Here is a 15,943-nt window from a genome sequence, read left to right as displayed (position 1 = left end):
CATAAACATTTTCAAATTAAAAAATTACGAGGAGCTCTCCAAAGCATCCCATTTCAAGTACAAAAATATTTTTTGAATAGGATCTTACAGTTTTTCAGAAAGAAATTCCCAAAGGTTGCCAATTTTCTGAACGATAAGACTTCTCAACACGTTGACTATCGCGTTTTTCATGTGCGTACGAAGTTTCTCCAGATTAAAAAATTCATTTCTGAGCTAATATATTTAATGTTAGTTTTGCAAGTTAGAATCCGCAGAATGCAAGTAGATTTAAAATTTATTCAAACTTTTATTTCAAACTTTGATCGTGTCGAAATCAAAGATTTCGTACGTCATTTTATTTTTCCTATTTCTTCTCTCTCCTTTCCTATTTCTTCTCTCTCAGCTCGCTGTTGCAATTTCTTTGAAAAGTGCGTAAATTACTGTAATTGTACTGCATATCTTTTCTTTATATTTTTTTTAAGTTCAACACTTTTAGAAAATACATAATTTAATAAAGAATATGAAATACGCGTCATAATAGAAAATGTTACCGTTTCTTCGTGACAAGTATACTCGTGGAAAACAGCTGACTAGTTATATAAGAAGACTATCTCACCTGGCAAATTGAATAGCAGAAAAACGGAGGCAATTTGTAGACCAGACTCTCGAATATCGCAGATCACTTAAGGCGTTAAAGAGCGAAAGTGCTAAACGATTAAGTAATTCGTCCCGTAATCGTTCCTCGACGTTCAGCGAGCAAATCGGTTATTGTTCCCCGCGTGAGAAGTGGTCGTAATCGAGCGATCAAGAGCCCACGGAAAAAAGAGAAAATCGTGTTTCCGGTGTGGATCGAATACTCACGGAAACAGGAGCCGTGTGGGGCGCGGCTACATCCTGCGCGTGATGGCGTCGTATGGGGCTGGGGCTCGACCTTTGGGAACTCTGTCCACGATGCCACGAGCCTCCTTTGTTATTGCTGAAAGCAAATTGAATAATCGATTATTATAATGCAACGTTCGTGCTTCGCAAAGTTCTTTTCGTCCTGTCTTCAGGTCGACCATGAGACCGACACTGGATTAAAAGTTCGTAACAGCATTACCTGGCCGAACGGAACTTATTTAATTGCGTTCGAAGAACGTTTCTAATTATGTCATACACCCACCTGTTTATACATTCGAGAGAGGTTTTAATAATCCCGGACTTTATTTAACTTTTATGGAACAGTAGGTGTTCTCGCGGATGGAATATATTTCTTGCGAAATCAGATTATTATACGGATATTAAAAAGTCGTGCATTATTGCATTATGATATTAAAGTCGTGCATTATTGTGCGTAATTAATGGCGGATTTTCTATGTAGAATCAAAATTGTTTGCGTTAATTGCGAGATACGGAAGCTACGTGAACATTTCTTTTCTTCTTTGATTATTTAATTGGGTTGAAATTAATCCAACAGTACTTTATTGTTTTGTATTTGATCTACTTATTTTTTTTACATGAATGCATAAAATCTGCGATCTAGTAACTAAATAGTATTCTATGTTTATAATGATGTGATTTGTTCGCAAAGAGAAGAATGATATCTGATTCAGAAAGGTGTTTTTAATCAAGGTACATGATCTTTAGGATTTCTTTTTTTGAAAACATTAATAGGCTGTCTATTAGAAGTCTATTATAGTATTTATAGCAATTTTTTGCTACAACATGTCTGAAAAGTGTCCGATTTGGAATAAATTTAATATTATTGTAACTATAACGTCGGGCACGCACCAATTATTATATTATAATAATTTGTATATACTATAATAATACTACTATTTGTATATACTATAATAATACTACTATTTGTATATACTATAATAATACTACTATTTGTATATACTATAATAATAATAATATACTATAATGTACAATGATCTACCGTAACCTTACAAGTTACTCCTCACGTCACAGTAACAATAGTTATCTAACAACAATTCCGCGAGGGAATTGATTGTAAGCGCTCTAAATCAACAAAAAGATAATAATCTAGTAACTCGAGGTTAAACTAGCCAATTTTTTCAGAAAAAAAATCCCAAAAGTCAGCCTTAATTGCAAAATTAGACCTTTTACCGCAGAAATTGCTAAAGGCAACAATCGCAGCGTGGTCGCAAAAGTCGTCGTACGAATGTGTACCGATCAAACAAGAGTCGGTCAATACTCCGATCGAGCATTGACACAGATACCATCTAAAACGACCGCATCGAATGCATAGAATAGTGTCCCCAGACGCCAAATTGAAAGTAAACAGATCCCGACGGGGAAATATGTTACAGTTAGGACACATTTCGCAAGCACCGACGCTATTTACGCGTACGGAAGCGTCGACGGCGTCGACGGTGTCGTCGGTTGCATCGCGTCGCTTTCGCGTCTAGGAAAAGATAGCAAAAAAAGGACTGACATTGGCGAGCGATTGGATCCTGCAATAAATTGTTCCGGGGCGCGACTTGTCATCGTGGCCAGCCAATAGAACGCCGTCATAAATTATCGGCTCGAGAGTCCTCGGACGTGATTTACACGGCCGATCATCGATAATCGTCCCTTGGAGATGCCGATATATTACGCGAGACAATGATCTACGATGCCACGATATGCTATCACGGGATCGGGGGGGCTTTTAGTAATCTCCGCACGAAACAACCTCCGACATGTTGCTTCGGCCCTCTGCGATGCTGAAGTTTCTGCTTTGTTCGCCACCGATGCTTAATTTTGGTTTTAATACTCCGACTTACTCGGAAATCAATCCGAAACATTTTATAGATAATCGTTTTATAAGCGACGAAGAGTGAGACAGCGCATTAAAATCGTCTTATAAATACTGGCACGATTGGATTTATTTGAATTTCGCACGATTTATGTTATAATTAGACTGCGGCTCCTCGTGCAAAATAAAAATTATGTTCATCAATTGCAACAAACACGAGGCAAACAGACTTTCATTTCTTAAATAATTTCAGTGTATCGAAAGTGACACGTAGATGTCCTTAAATTCTTATAACATTTTCAGTTTCAAATTCCACTTACCCATTTATATCATAAAATGTCTAAAAGTGTCTCATTGAAACGTTTTTATGAAAGCAGGTATTGTGAAAGACAATATCAGAAACCAGTCATACTGGCTAATGTTAAATTATAATTTAGTAATGTAAGTATAATTTTAAATATAATTTAATAACGTAAAAATTGTTTCGAATTATGTGACAATTTTTGGCGATGCTTTTTAATGGACAAAATACATCAACACGTAACGTTACGTTTTCATTCGGAGAATTTATTCGATGTACTTAATATTATTACGGACTAAAAAATTCTTTGGTAACATTATTGCATAATGTGACACAGAGCAGACAGTACAGTTAGCAGGTTCAAATACATACTATAATTACTTCAGCTTTGCTCAAAGAAATATGAATAACGTATAGGACATCTTCAGGCAAAACAGAAATTTGCTGAATGAATTGCAACGTGTGACAATTTTGAAAATAATTTTGAATAATTTTGAAAATAGCGTATCGATATTGAAGCTTTTCTAGTCTGCCTACTGCTTTAAATCTCATTCCAGAAGCAACGAATGAACAGAGCCGTGCCTACACTACTTGTAAGAAGAACCTATTTAATCCTGAAGTACCCAACCATCAGGAAATTAACTGCTCGATCTCGGCCGAGATGCTCGTTAACAACTCCCCAGAGCACCGTAAATCTTTCCGCCACGAATCCATTAAAAAATCCCGCATTTTTCATTGGAATCGCTCCGAGATTTCACTATTGCCTCGGCCAGAGCCTGCGTTACACGACCGGATGGATGACAATGAAGACTCCGAGCATACCAGGATCGCTTCCCGTCGAGAAAAATCCACGGTACCGAATCGTCGAAAACTATTCAGCCGTTCGCGTTTCCCCTCATAAATTAGAAACTCTCTCGTCACCGAGGCCGCAGAGGAGATGCCGGAGATCTCGTGATCGTCGCTGTCGGGCCCTCGCTGGAGGATGAGACACGCTCATTGTCTCTAAACTGACAGCTCTGATCGCAGCCACTCCCAGGCCACGGGAAAGGATCATCGAGGATCGTAGAAAGTGGAATGGAATCGATGAACCACCGGCTCGTGACCCGGCGTTCACCTGGAAGACGACTTTGCTGTCAGTCAAGACGATCCAGCGGCTCCATCATCGCGGAAAAGAATGATCCTTCACGGTGAAAACCACGGCGACGCCACCGCAGACCTAAACTGCAGTTTCATCGTTCGCGTAGAAGCATCGTATTCAAACGACGCGGCGTAGCCCTATGAAACTTGCAACGTTGCGGTTCTGTACTCGTCGCTTTGATTTGCCGGCTATATAGCCACGTAGGAATTTTTATTGCAGAAGTTAGTGTTTTGTGTATCTTTTCTTTCTTTTTTCTCTAGCAATTTTTTTCGTTGTTTAAACAGCGGAGATTCTTATAATAAAGAAAACTAATTCATCGGAAATAATATTATTATGCCATGAAATAATAAATAGTAATTTATAATCTTTTTTTATTGATACATTTATAAGATAATTGACATCTTCATTGATGATTTTAATAAATTTAAATATCATTTGTATGATGATATCAGAAACTAGGATGTTCAGTTTACGTTTGTTTTGTATAATGTAATCATATTATTTTCATTTTCATATTCACGTTCATTTTTATCATTATCTTATTACCATTACTATTATTATAATATTGAATTTTCGTAGAAAAACTAAAAGGGCGTTCGGCCTGCCGATGCTAGATAGATAAATAAATAAATAAATACATAAGTAAGATAACAACGTTAAGTTAATATTATAAAATTGTAATATAATAAAGTAAAGATTAAAACTCCAGGTTCTCATTTCTTCAGAATCCAATCATTCAGTGCTTACAAGTGACTTCCACGCAAGATTGCATCTCCTTATGCGAATGATTGAGTTACCGTGAGCGATACTTTGCATTAGCATTCCCTGATGAAACATTGTTTTTTTTTCGTCGATGATAAAATGGCACTTTGGCCGACTGCGGAAGGTTAGAGACGCGCATGGCATCGAATTGGCGCGGCGCGGCGCGGCGCATCTTGGATATCGTTCCGTTGACGGGTTCGTTAGAACATGTCGCGCATTAGACGATCCATCGTTTATCAAACGGCGATCATTTGCGCGCCGATAATGACGTATCGGGCCACAGTGAAAGCATCGTGGGAATTGATTCACGCTATTGGAGGCCCGGAAGCGGGCGACGATAAGGTCACGCCGTGGCAATATGGCTTGGACGATTAACGCCATTAACGTCCGACTTTGCCGGGTTTTCACACGGGAACCTCATTATTGCGGGTATTTTCACGCCTTCCAGTAATTTGCGGGACGTGGGATCGACCACTTTGATTAGGCCACTGCGAACGTGTGTGGACGCATTCACGAAATCGGAACTGTTGATCTGATTCCAGAAGTTCCGAGCTTATGCTTTGTTCCAGAGTTGGGGAATATTTCAATCGTTTCGAAATTTATCTAAAATTATTATTCGAATGAATTCGTTCCAGTCGAATATTTTATTCTAATAACAATTATTCCTTATTCGTAACAAATTATCCGATCCATTTATCTGAATAATTCTTTCGTATTTGTTCGAATAATTCTGTCTTTTTTATTCGAATAAACTATTCGAATACAGATAAATCGTTATATAAATAAATATTTATTTGATTAGATATTTATTGGACAGTGTCGAATGAAATTTTATTCGTCAGTCTTTTTCTCTAACTTGTCATCCAAATAATATTTTGCGAAAGATCAAGATATATTTCGCACTAGTAGACTAGCGGATCTTCATGCGAAATAAAATTTGTTTTTAATTTATTGTGGGGAACAGAAGGTGAATAAAAATGTATTTCTTTTTTTTAATAATTTCACTGTTTGATGTCTCATCCAATCAATGTTAACATAAATGCATAAAATCTGCAGTCTACTCATTATTTAAGTCTTTGAAACGTAATCGCGTTTTTTGAGGACACATAAATATATCATACAAATATATACATACATAAATATTCTTAGCTTAATTATTATTATTCAACTGTTATTCTTTAGTTAAGTTTGCTCTTGTAGATTGAATAAGATATTACCAGAATAAAATCAAACAGTAGATCTCAATATTAAATTAATAACGTTAAATAATAGCATCATCGAAATTGTCACATTGTTCCCAGACACGCGATTTATTATTGTACAACCCATTTCCTAATTGAATTTATTTACCGTAAAATCGATCTACACTCAATGTTAAGTAAATTAAAATTTTGTGTCAATATCAAGGAACGACATTATCTATAGGACCAATTAATATTATTTATTCTATTCTTTCCGGAAAATGTGTCGACATAGCGCTTTTCAACGACTTTTTCTATTATATTGTATTTTTATATATAATATTAAAATCTCATACGAGATATTATTTATCTATCTATATTCGAAAGGATATACAAAAGAAAAGAAAAGAAAACAGTGAATCCTTCTTATATTCGCAAATTCCAACTAATAAAAAGGGCCGTGATATAACAGCACGTTTTAATGTTACTTCTAGGTACGAAAATACCCAAAGGCAGTCGAACCGCCCACGAATTTCGAGATTTTATCGCGCGCAGAGCCGCGACACGCGAAAAACAAACTCCACGGGCAAAAAAGCGTCGCCGCGTCTGCGATCGGGCGCGGGCTGAGCCAAACAGCCGAGATAATTATAAGTAGAAACTCGTGTAGTTTCCGCGGATATCTATCTGGGAACTGCGCGAAGTTTCTGTTCGCCGAGCCGTCTGCGTTTCCATCAGCCTTGGAAATATTGACCGAGTTCCTTGCACTTTCCGCACCGAAAACGAGGCTGCGCGGTGTCGCGCGGATCCTGTGCCGATGATTACGAAACTCCTGATAACGAGGACGGGATTAACGGACGAGAGAGGCCCATGCTGTAAGTCGCCGATGTTACGCGTCTACAAGCGTGCGCGGCCGTGTGTGATTCACGGGCCCCTCGGTGTCCCGATATCTCAATTTCCGAATAACGTCGAGGCAAACAGGAATTCCCGTCGAACTCGGGGCAAATATTAACCGAGGAGAGCGGCGATACGCCGCGGCAGCGTCCGCGGAGGTGTCAAAAGCGTTGGAAGCTGTTAAATAAACGATCTTACGGCGGCCGATCGTCTTCGTCGCCGTGCCAGGCGTCGCACGTCGCGACGTCGCGAATCCAGTTAGGCCAACGAAAATTTGATAACTTCGAGAAGTGTCTGGTGTTTTTCACATACGGTAAATATACCGGTTACGGCCAGTGCGCACCTTTCTGGCCATCTGCATTGTTATTAGTAGTATTAGATTGCAGATTTCTGTGTAAAATAAAAATTGTCTGCATCAACTGCAAAAAATAGAAACTAAATAGAACGTTCTTCCTTTCTTTAATAATTCTGATAGATCGACAATAATTCATTGACATTTTTAAATTCTTTTAATATCTTTACTATTACAAATTACGACTACTCAATTTTGCCATAAATGCATAAAATTCGCAGCATAATTATTATTCGTATTTTCTTCTTTGGAATCGGTTATACTTCCTAGCGAGCGACAGAGCTTCGATACTAGTAAATATTAAATATATTGTTTTCGATGGATAGGTACGATTAATGAAAAAGGAAATACAATGCGAACAAAATTAATAGCGAAAAGGATAAAACAGGAGAAAGCAGAAGAAATGAAGAAAAGCAAAATACGAAGAGTGCAAGAAAACATGAAAGAACAAGACAGAAAAATTTGTTAGAATAAGTAAAATAGAACTACTTTAAGTTAAACTATTGCATAAATTATTACATTATTATATGTTATATCAGCAAGATTTTCGAATACTACAAAGGAAAATATAGAAATGCGAAATTTTGTAAAAATTATGCCGTATTACAAATTTATGATACGTGTAATATTAAATTTCTAAGGTAGCAAAAAATGGTAGCAAACGAGGTCAGAATTAGCGTACACTGGTTTATCGTCCAAAAAGAAATTATTAGATCACTTATTATGTAACTCGAAACGTTATTGAAAAATTAAGCTGCGAGTAACAATCTTTTTAAAAACCTCTGAATAACCGTCGCAGGTAATGTGTTAATATTTAATTCGATTATTTCTGTTATGAATTCATCTCTCGATTCGTGTTGGAAAGAGAATTTGTTGAACAATTTGTACTCACGGAAAGAAACACATACTTAATGGAAAGTCAACGTTTGCAGAAATCAACGTGAAGTACAATAGAGTAGTTGGTCCTATGTGAAATGGGTATTTGATTAGATATAATATGTGTACTTGGATGTAGTTCATCTTATGACTCAAGAACTTTAATTATACTTGAGGCGATTTATATCCGAGAAGTTTCTTGTACTTGTTAACGAGTTCTGTCAGCTTGTATCGTATGATTTCATCAGATTTACGAAGTACCAGACGCGACTATTTTACTTTGTAAAAGTGACAAGAACGTAGCTAACCCGATTTTAAATCAAAGAATGAATTAAATAATTCTCCGTCTGTATAATCGCAACAACCACAGATTAAACAATTTGTCAACGTTAATTTTGACGTGTCATCAGAAATATTTAAAGCAAGAAAAAGATGTGATTCAAGTGATTCAGCATTATTGCAGTGCAAAAGAACGGCTCGGATTCTTCTTCGATGAAACAAAATTTCCGAAAAATTCGTGACACCAGAATTCATTAGAATGCACTGTACCGTGCATTGTTTAGCGTCAAAATTAAAATTCAGACAACGGTTAATCTGCATAGCAACAAGTTCAAGCACGGTTTCAATGAATCCAGACAACGGTTGGCGCATTTCGATTACCCATGGTCCTACCACGGAGGGCCGCCGGATTTATTTGATAAAAATTTGCCGAATGCGCTCGACACCGTCAGCTTTTTTCCCCGAATTACCGGCTCGTGTAACGAGTTACAAGCAATTTGCGCAGCGTTGATTTATGCAAACACGTTTACACTTTGTCCACCATTGCCCACGGTATCGAAACTTTTTATCCGGCTCGTATAAAACTCGCTGCCACGACTATATTTCATCGTCGCTCCTCCTCTCGGTCCTCGACGCGAAGGACCTCGTTATTCCGACTGACTAACATTGTTCCATCCACAGTATTTTATCAGACGATTCGGCAAACACGAGCCCGTTGGAATTTTTGACGAAGCCAGGGGACAAACGAACGAGAATAATTAGACCGAAGTTAGAATAGCGAATACCGTCGAGCTGATAAGACTCTGTGAAACAAAGGAAACCATTGCGGAGCAAATAAATTTATGCCGAAACAGAACTGGGAAAACAGCTTTGAGCTGATAAAACTTTGTAACACAATGGAAATCATTGGCGAAGCAAATGAATTTGAGTTAAATCGGGATTGGAAACTTCTGAAGAGCTTCCAACTGATAAGACTCTGTTAAACAATGGAAATGATCGCGAAGGAGGAAGAATTTAGAAACTAATACTAAGTGATATCAAACATATATACATGTAACAGTTCTGTATTTCCTAAATGAATTATGCTGGTTTAAAGCATTACTAAATAAATAAATAAATAAATAAGTTAATTTAAATGACTGTTACCGGAACTGGAAATTTCTCAATATTCGTGTTCGTTATAGAATATTTAATGCAGTATTTTCACTACAATTTTCTGCGCTATTCTTATGTTACTGCTGTGTGATTGGTCGCGCCACGAGATGGTGGGGATAGAAACGCTTCTCTAAGCGAGACACTGAAGAGGAAACACTGTACATGGAAACAAAGCCGTGGAAATTGTATGCAACGCGCTTACGTAAATGATTTGAATGTTGTTGACATGTTAGATTGACCAGCTTGCTAGACAACGAGTTAAAAATATTTTGCAAAAGTTGCAATTGGTTGTCGTAATCAAAAAACTAGTATTGACGTTCTTCCAATTTCTTTATCTGAGCCAAAAATCCCTAAATTTCTTACGGTTTCGAATTGCTATTTTTAATTGTTTATAGCTTGTCAAAACAAGCTCACAACAATTTTTGGAAGATTTGGTTTGCCCATTTTCTAGCAAACGTCTAGTCTAACGTCTCGAAAAAATTCCAAGTCGCTCGGACCAATACGAAAAAAGATATTCTGTTTGGAAATGAGTCAACGTTCTTTCAAACATTTTTTATAGCTACCGAACGACTATTCGATTCGTTCCGATTATTGCCGTACAAATTGTTTACAGCGGACAGCACTCGTTATTCGTGCTTCAAAAAATATACCAGCTACCGTACAAAGTGCAATATAACGGCTCTTTTTTTCCATCTCATTAAATTCATGCAGAATCGAGGCACTTACTCAGAGATTAATCTCCGGAGACGTCCATCCCAAGCATAATCAACGGTTTCGTTGATCCGGCGAGACGGTCGTGTTCCGCGAAAACTGCGTTAAATCGCACCGGGACACGGCGATCACGATGACAGAATGAAGAGCAAGTGTTAAAAGCTGAATTTATGCGACGACCACCCCGCATCAACGTTTCCTGACTCGTTGCGTCTCGGCGTTTTTTCGTAGCCGGAGTTTCGCGGAGCGGGGCCGGATAAATCGATGCACTCGGGGCCATATAAACAATCGTATTTATCGTGCCGGGTTCACGTGGGTGTGCTGCCACGGGCGGGCAAGAACCGGTCGTGAAATCTGACCGGTTTCTCGGCACGGTTTCCTCGGTCCGGTCGCGGAAAATTTTATGCGGCACTGCCGCGAGAATTCCAATTGATTTCGGACGTCGTCCGCGCGAAAAGTGGCCTCGATATTACCGTGGAGCACGGTTAAATTTACATGACCGAGCCTCGATTTTCTCCCGCTGAGAGTTGTGATAATTCGATTACATTGTAATTCAATTTCGCAACTTGATTATATTGCATTTCGATTACATGATAATTCAACTGCGTTTGTAATTCCATTACGTAATTCAATGCTTTCAGTTAATTCAATTGCTAATTATTTTAATCACAAGTGTAATTCAGATACAATGCTCTTGAATAACGATGCAATTCAAACACAGCTCTTCAAATTACAGCCCAGAATTTTGAAGAAGTGAGATACATTTTTACGTTTTTCTTTCGTATATTCATTGTTTTCCTCTCTACGTATTTTTTTCTTTATTATTACCTATTAATTTATTATTTTTAATTCGTAATTTTAATTCAGTTACATCGTAATTCGTAATTTTAATTCAATTACATTGTATTCGTAAATATGTCAACGGAAATATTAATCTTATTTTTATATAATTTCGTAATTGTTTATCTCTATTTTATTTCTGTAATTCTTCCATTTACTTTCTATTTTTCTTGTTTCATTTTTCTTATTCTTTTATTTGTCGTATGCACTAAGTAAAATAATATTGTAATATACATAGACAACGTGATATGTACTGCATTATAACATGTACTTTTAATTTAATAAGATATTATATATAAGATTATATATAAATATATCATAATTTCAATCCTCGTAAATTGAGAACATAAAGATAAGATAAATTGACAAAAGATTAAAATAAATTAGAGATTGAGGACGTTCCAAAATGACGCATTCCGTAAAACCAGTGTAAAATGCCGAACCTCGATCGTCGGTTCTTGGAAAAAAAATGTGTGCGTTCCAGAGAATTTACACGCCAGCTCCTGATTCGATGTAAATTTAACCGTGCACTACTGTACGGCATTGCTCCGATCGGGACGCTCGCGGTCGTTTGTCGACGATGACGCTGTGAAACCGGTAATTGCTGACGTTAGCTGTCGACGTCGCGACCCATCGACAAGCGCCATTCACGCTTACGGAAAAATCACCGACACAGTGCCGAACTTTCTACAGAAATTCTTTTCGACACGCGGGTCTCGACCCGCATGGAATGCCAGCTTTATGTTCAGTCACCCTCGAACCCGTTCGGTAAACGCTTTTAGAAATCGTAAAAATTGTAATCTCCGCTGTGATTAAGAAGATGGGTTCAAACAGGTTCGCCGTAGAAATCTGTGTCTCGGAGAAATTATAAATTGTTAGTCTCGAGGTGGGAACACGTGTTGCTGGAAGTTTGTATTCGCGTCAGACAAAAGTGTTAATTCGGTCTAGGAAAGTGCTCCCGTTTCTTTAGTCGAAAGTTCGAAAGTTCGATCCGACGGAGTCGACCAGGCATTTTGTTTATGGCTCTCGTTGGGAAACTTTTATTGAACGTAGTATCGTCGTTCACCTAATGTTGCGAAATTATAAACTGTTATGCTAGATGATTATGGTAAGAGTATGTTTATGAAGTGATGATGTCATTCAATTAAATCCGTTCCAAACGCAAGAATTTTTTCAAATAAATCTGTACCCAAGGGGTTAAATTATTCAAAAACGAAATAAATGTATAAATATAGCTCCTGTCTTGCAATCACTACTGACAACATTTATTATTCATAAAAATCCACAGTAACTTAATATATGCACCAAGAGATATTTGAAAGATCAATTTTTCAATTGATGTATAACACAAAATTAACGCTGGTCTCTCCGGACTTCATACATTTATGATAGTTGCGATTAAAATATTTGTAATTTTACATGAAACGAACTCACTGTTTACTTTAAGATGTATTATAATTTCACTTTCTATGCAATACGTGTTTACTGTACGGCGGTCGAAGCAAAAAGAAGGAACGTTTGCATAAAAAGTCTTACACGATGTTGTTTCGTCTAACGTTTCACCTAATTATGCTATAGATGATGCGATTGGTATACATAGACTGAAAGTACGTACGTGCATAATACACCAATTAAAAGCATATAAAAGTATAATAATAATGATAATATAATAATAATGATAATAATAATAATAATAATAATGATAATAATAATGCCTATTCGTTTAACGAAATTAAACGTTATCAAATACAAGAATGCAATATCAATCGAATAGAGTGCAAACAAAGAAAAAGAAAGAAAGACAACAAAATTAATAGTATATAATAATAGTAAAGTAAATTATATTATTATCTTGAATTCACTGAACTTATTAAAGAAGCAAGAAAATCCCTACAACAGTGTCAACAGTGTGTAAAAAATGACGAAGAATTTAAAGATTCCTAGACGACGTGAATAAATCTCGAACGAGCAATGCAATAAGAATAAAAGGCGTCCGGCTAATAACGAACAATTTACGTCGAGCAACTTAAAGGACAGGCAGACCGAAGAGAAAAGTGTGAAACGCGATTTGCCTTTTAAAAACCGTGTAACGAAGAATCACGGAGACTCCCTTTGATCCACTTCCGAAATTGCGCCTTCCTTTTGTTTGCAGCAAACGTTTGGAAGCTTTTCAATCGCGTTTTAATTGTAAAAGGCCTGGATGCGCGATCGCATCTCTCTGTCGAACGGCGCGGCGACGGCGACGGCGGCCTGTTCAATTAGACTGATTAAACGTACTAATTGCATAATGTAGAGCGCGGTTCGCTGGGTGCGCTAGGTATTCCATCGGGCTCGCTTTTCCCCCGCGCTTTCAAGGATATCGTTTTCGTAACGGCGATCGTTAAAGCGGAATCGCTTATTAATTCCCGTTTTTCCAGCGGGCTTGCCATGGCCTGTCGGCGACGTTGGTGTAACGCGGCCTGGGAACCGGCTGCTTAAGAAATCCTTTGGACGGTAACGAGATTTAACAGGCGAGCACTTGGCAATGAATCATTCAGTGGCTCCTTCGCCTCGCTGTGACACGCATTTCGTGCCAGCCCGAGCAAACAGTTTTATAACTGGACTGTGCGAACCGTTTGTGCATTCGTAACACGCTCGCGAATTCGCCTCGGATTCACCATTGGAATTATTTGATCGGACGTTCTCGCCGGTTTTCATCGGCAACGGAGATTGCGTTCGTTCGCCGTCGATGCCGAGAATCGCCGGGAAATCGCGTTAATCTGCGGATGTTTGCGCAAACCTACGGTCGGACGGAACAACGAAAAAAATTGATGTTTCTTGTGAAACAACTGATCGTATATTCTGGTGAACTTCTCTTCGAACGTGCCGTACTTTACTTAAATGCCTCGAAATTTGTCGTTATGAAATATCTGATCAAATCGAATTGATAAATACATACTCCGCAATCTTTTATTCGTGTTTGAAGTCGAAACGAGAGAATCGTGTCATACTATACGGTGATAATAATGGTTTAAATTAGACTTTTAGAATCGTTAACATCTATTGTAAATAGTTGAATCTTTTTTCGACCTTTATATATAATATCTCGAATAAAATTTTATTCGTGAAATATTCGAAAAAGTGTCGTGAGTCCTTTCTTCACAATTTGGATTTATGTAATACGAATAAAATTTTATTCGAAATGTTTGGAAAAGTAATTCGAGATATTTAATGAAATAATATAAAGAAAAAGCGCTGGGAGCCCTTTTTTCACAATTTTGGTTTATCTTATACGAATAAAATTTTATTCGAAATATTTGGAGAAATTATTCAAGATATTTAATGAAATAATATAAAGAAGAAACATCGGCAGTCCTTTTTCCACAATTTTGGTTCATATAATAGATTCAATTTAGAGAATAATATTTAATTCGAAATAATCAGTGAATTTATTCGAAATCTTTCTCGAATAATATTTCATTCGAAACATTACTCGAATAAAATTTCATTCGAAAGATGCCAAACTCTGCAAGACTCTTGCAAATAATCGACTGCTACACTATACTACTTTTTTACGAAAGCAACAATTATCATTATCGATCGTTCCAACGGACGTGAAATCACGCAAAAACGTTTGACATTTGAAACTTGTTCGGCTTCGTCCTTGCGGATCTCTGGGAGCCGCGCGAACGAATGAAAATCCACAGTCCAGTGGTCAACAGTGTTTCGCCACCTTTCTTTCCTAACTGGTGAATAATGCAAATGTTCCAACGATCATGCATCGCCAGCGCCCGCAGTGTAAAAACCGTGCAAGAAGCGAGGCGCCTCGTTAATTATGTTTCGGGTGATTAATTTAAAAAGTGGGACCCGAGATGCGCGCGTTAACGAGATACGAATGACACGCCGCGGCGCAGATATATGACGGCGAGGCATGCACCGCATGAATATATCACCGCCGGCAATATTATATAATGACCAATTTAAATTACCTCCTAGTGTTGAGTTAATACGAATCGAATATGGAAATAGCGGGACGGCCGGCTAGAATTATCCGCGAATCGTCGATCATCTGTGAAACAGGATTTCCACGCTCGATCGGGGGTCACTCGCGTGGAATGCTCTTGTCCCTCCAGGCGGATTCTTCTTCTTGCAAGTGATTTTCTTGGCCGTGTTTTATTGCCCGTGCAGGAGCACGGATACATAAATCTTCGGAAGCCATACATCAGGAGGCTAAAGTGTCGAAAACGCGGGGAAAAGCTATTTTTTGGTTCACTTAAACACTGGATTCGTATAACAAGCAGATGAGGCGTCTCGAGGTCGGGAACATGTTCGATCTTCTTTTTGCGAATTTATAGGCCTCATATACCACGGATGCCATGTGACCATAATCTATTGTTTTATTCAGAATATCATATTTTAAGATGACACACTAAATTGCGATATAATTGTACGAAGGTTTTACAGTTTTTACGGTTATTTATAGTGAGATTGAAAATGTTTTATTCATATCTGTTTTAAGTTAAGGTTAAACATTAGATTAACAACAAGGAAATGTGGCACTTTTAGGCCTTAAAAATTATTGTTCTTTTTTATGAATGAAATTTTGGAGCTTCATTTTGTAAATTTAGGGTGCTAATATCTTTTGATGACATGTGTTCCAAAATGTCGATTCTACGGTTAACCAGTTGGCTGTTGCAATCTGTTTGAGAAGTGCAAAAGTTACTGTAATTTATTTGTGTATGTTTGATTTTCTTGA

The 15,943-nt window shown here is 37.6% G+C and overlaps 1 protein-coding gene across 5 annotated transcripts in view; it reads right to left on the bottom strand.

Annotated features, from left to right (window-relative positions):
• RhoGEF3 (Rho guanine nucleotide exchange factor 3) overlaps positions 1-15,943 on the bottom strand; it is a 384,940-nt gene that overhangs the window by 55,864 nt on the left and 313,133 nt on the right. For all 5 annotated transcript variants that reach the window (XM_033474191.2, XM_033474194.2, XM_076522015.1 and 2 more), the window contains one exon: positions 841-955. In XM_033474191.2, the coding sequence (XP_033330082.2) occupies positions 841-955 (115 nt within the window). The remainder of the gene's footprint in view (positions 1-840; positions 956-15,943) is intronic.

Source organism: Megalopta genalis, chromosome 5 (assembly GCF_051020955.1).
Source record: "Megalopta genalis isolate 19385.01 chromosome 5, iyMegGena1_principal, whole genome shotgun sequence".
In the NCBI taxonomy this organism is placed as follows: Eukaryota; Metazoa; Arthropoda; class Insecta; order Hymenoptera; family Halictidae; genus Megalopta; species Megalopta genalis.
Note: the sequence above shows the minus strand (reverse complement) of the source record. Positions and strands in the feature narration are given on the sequence as shown.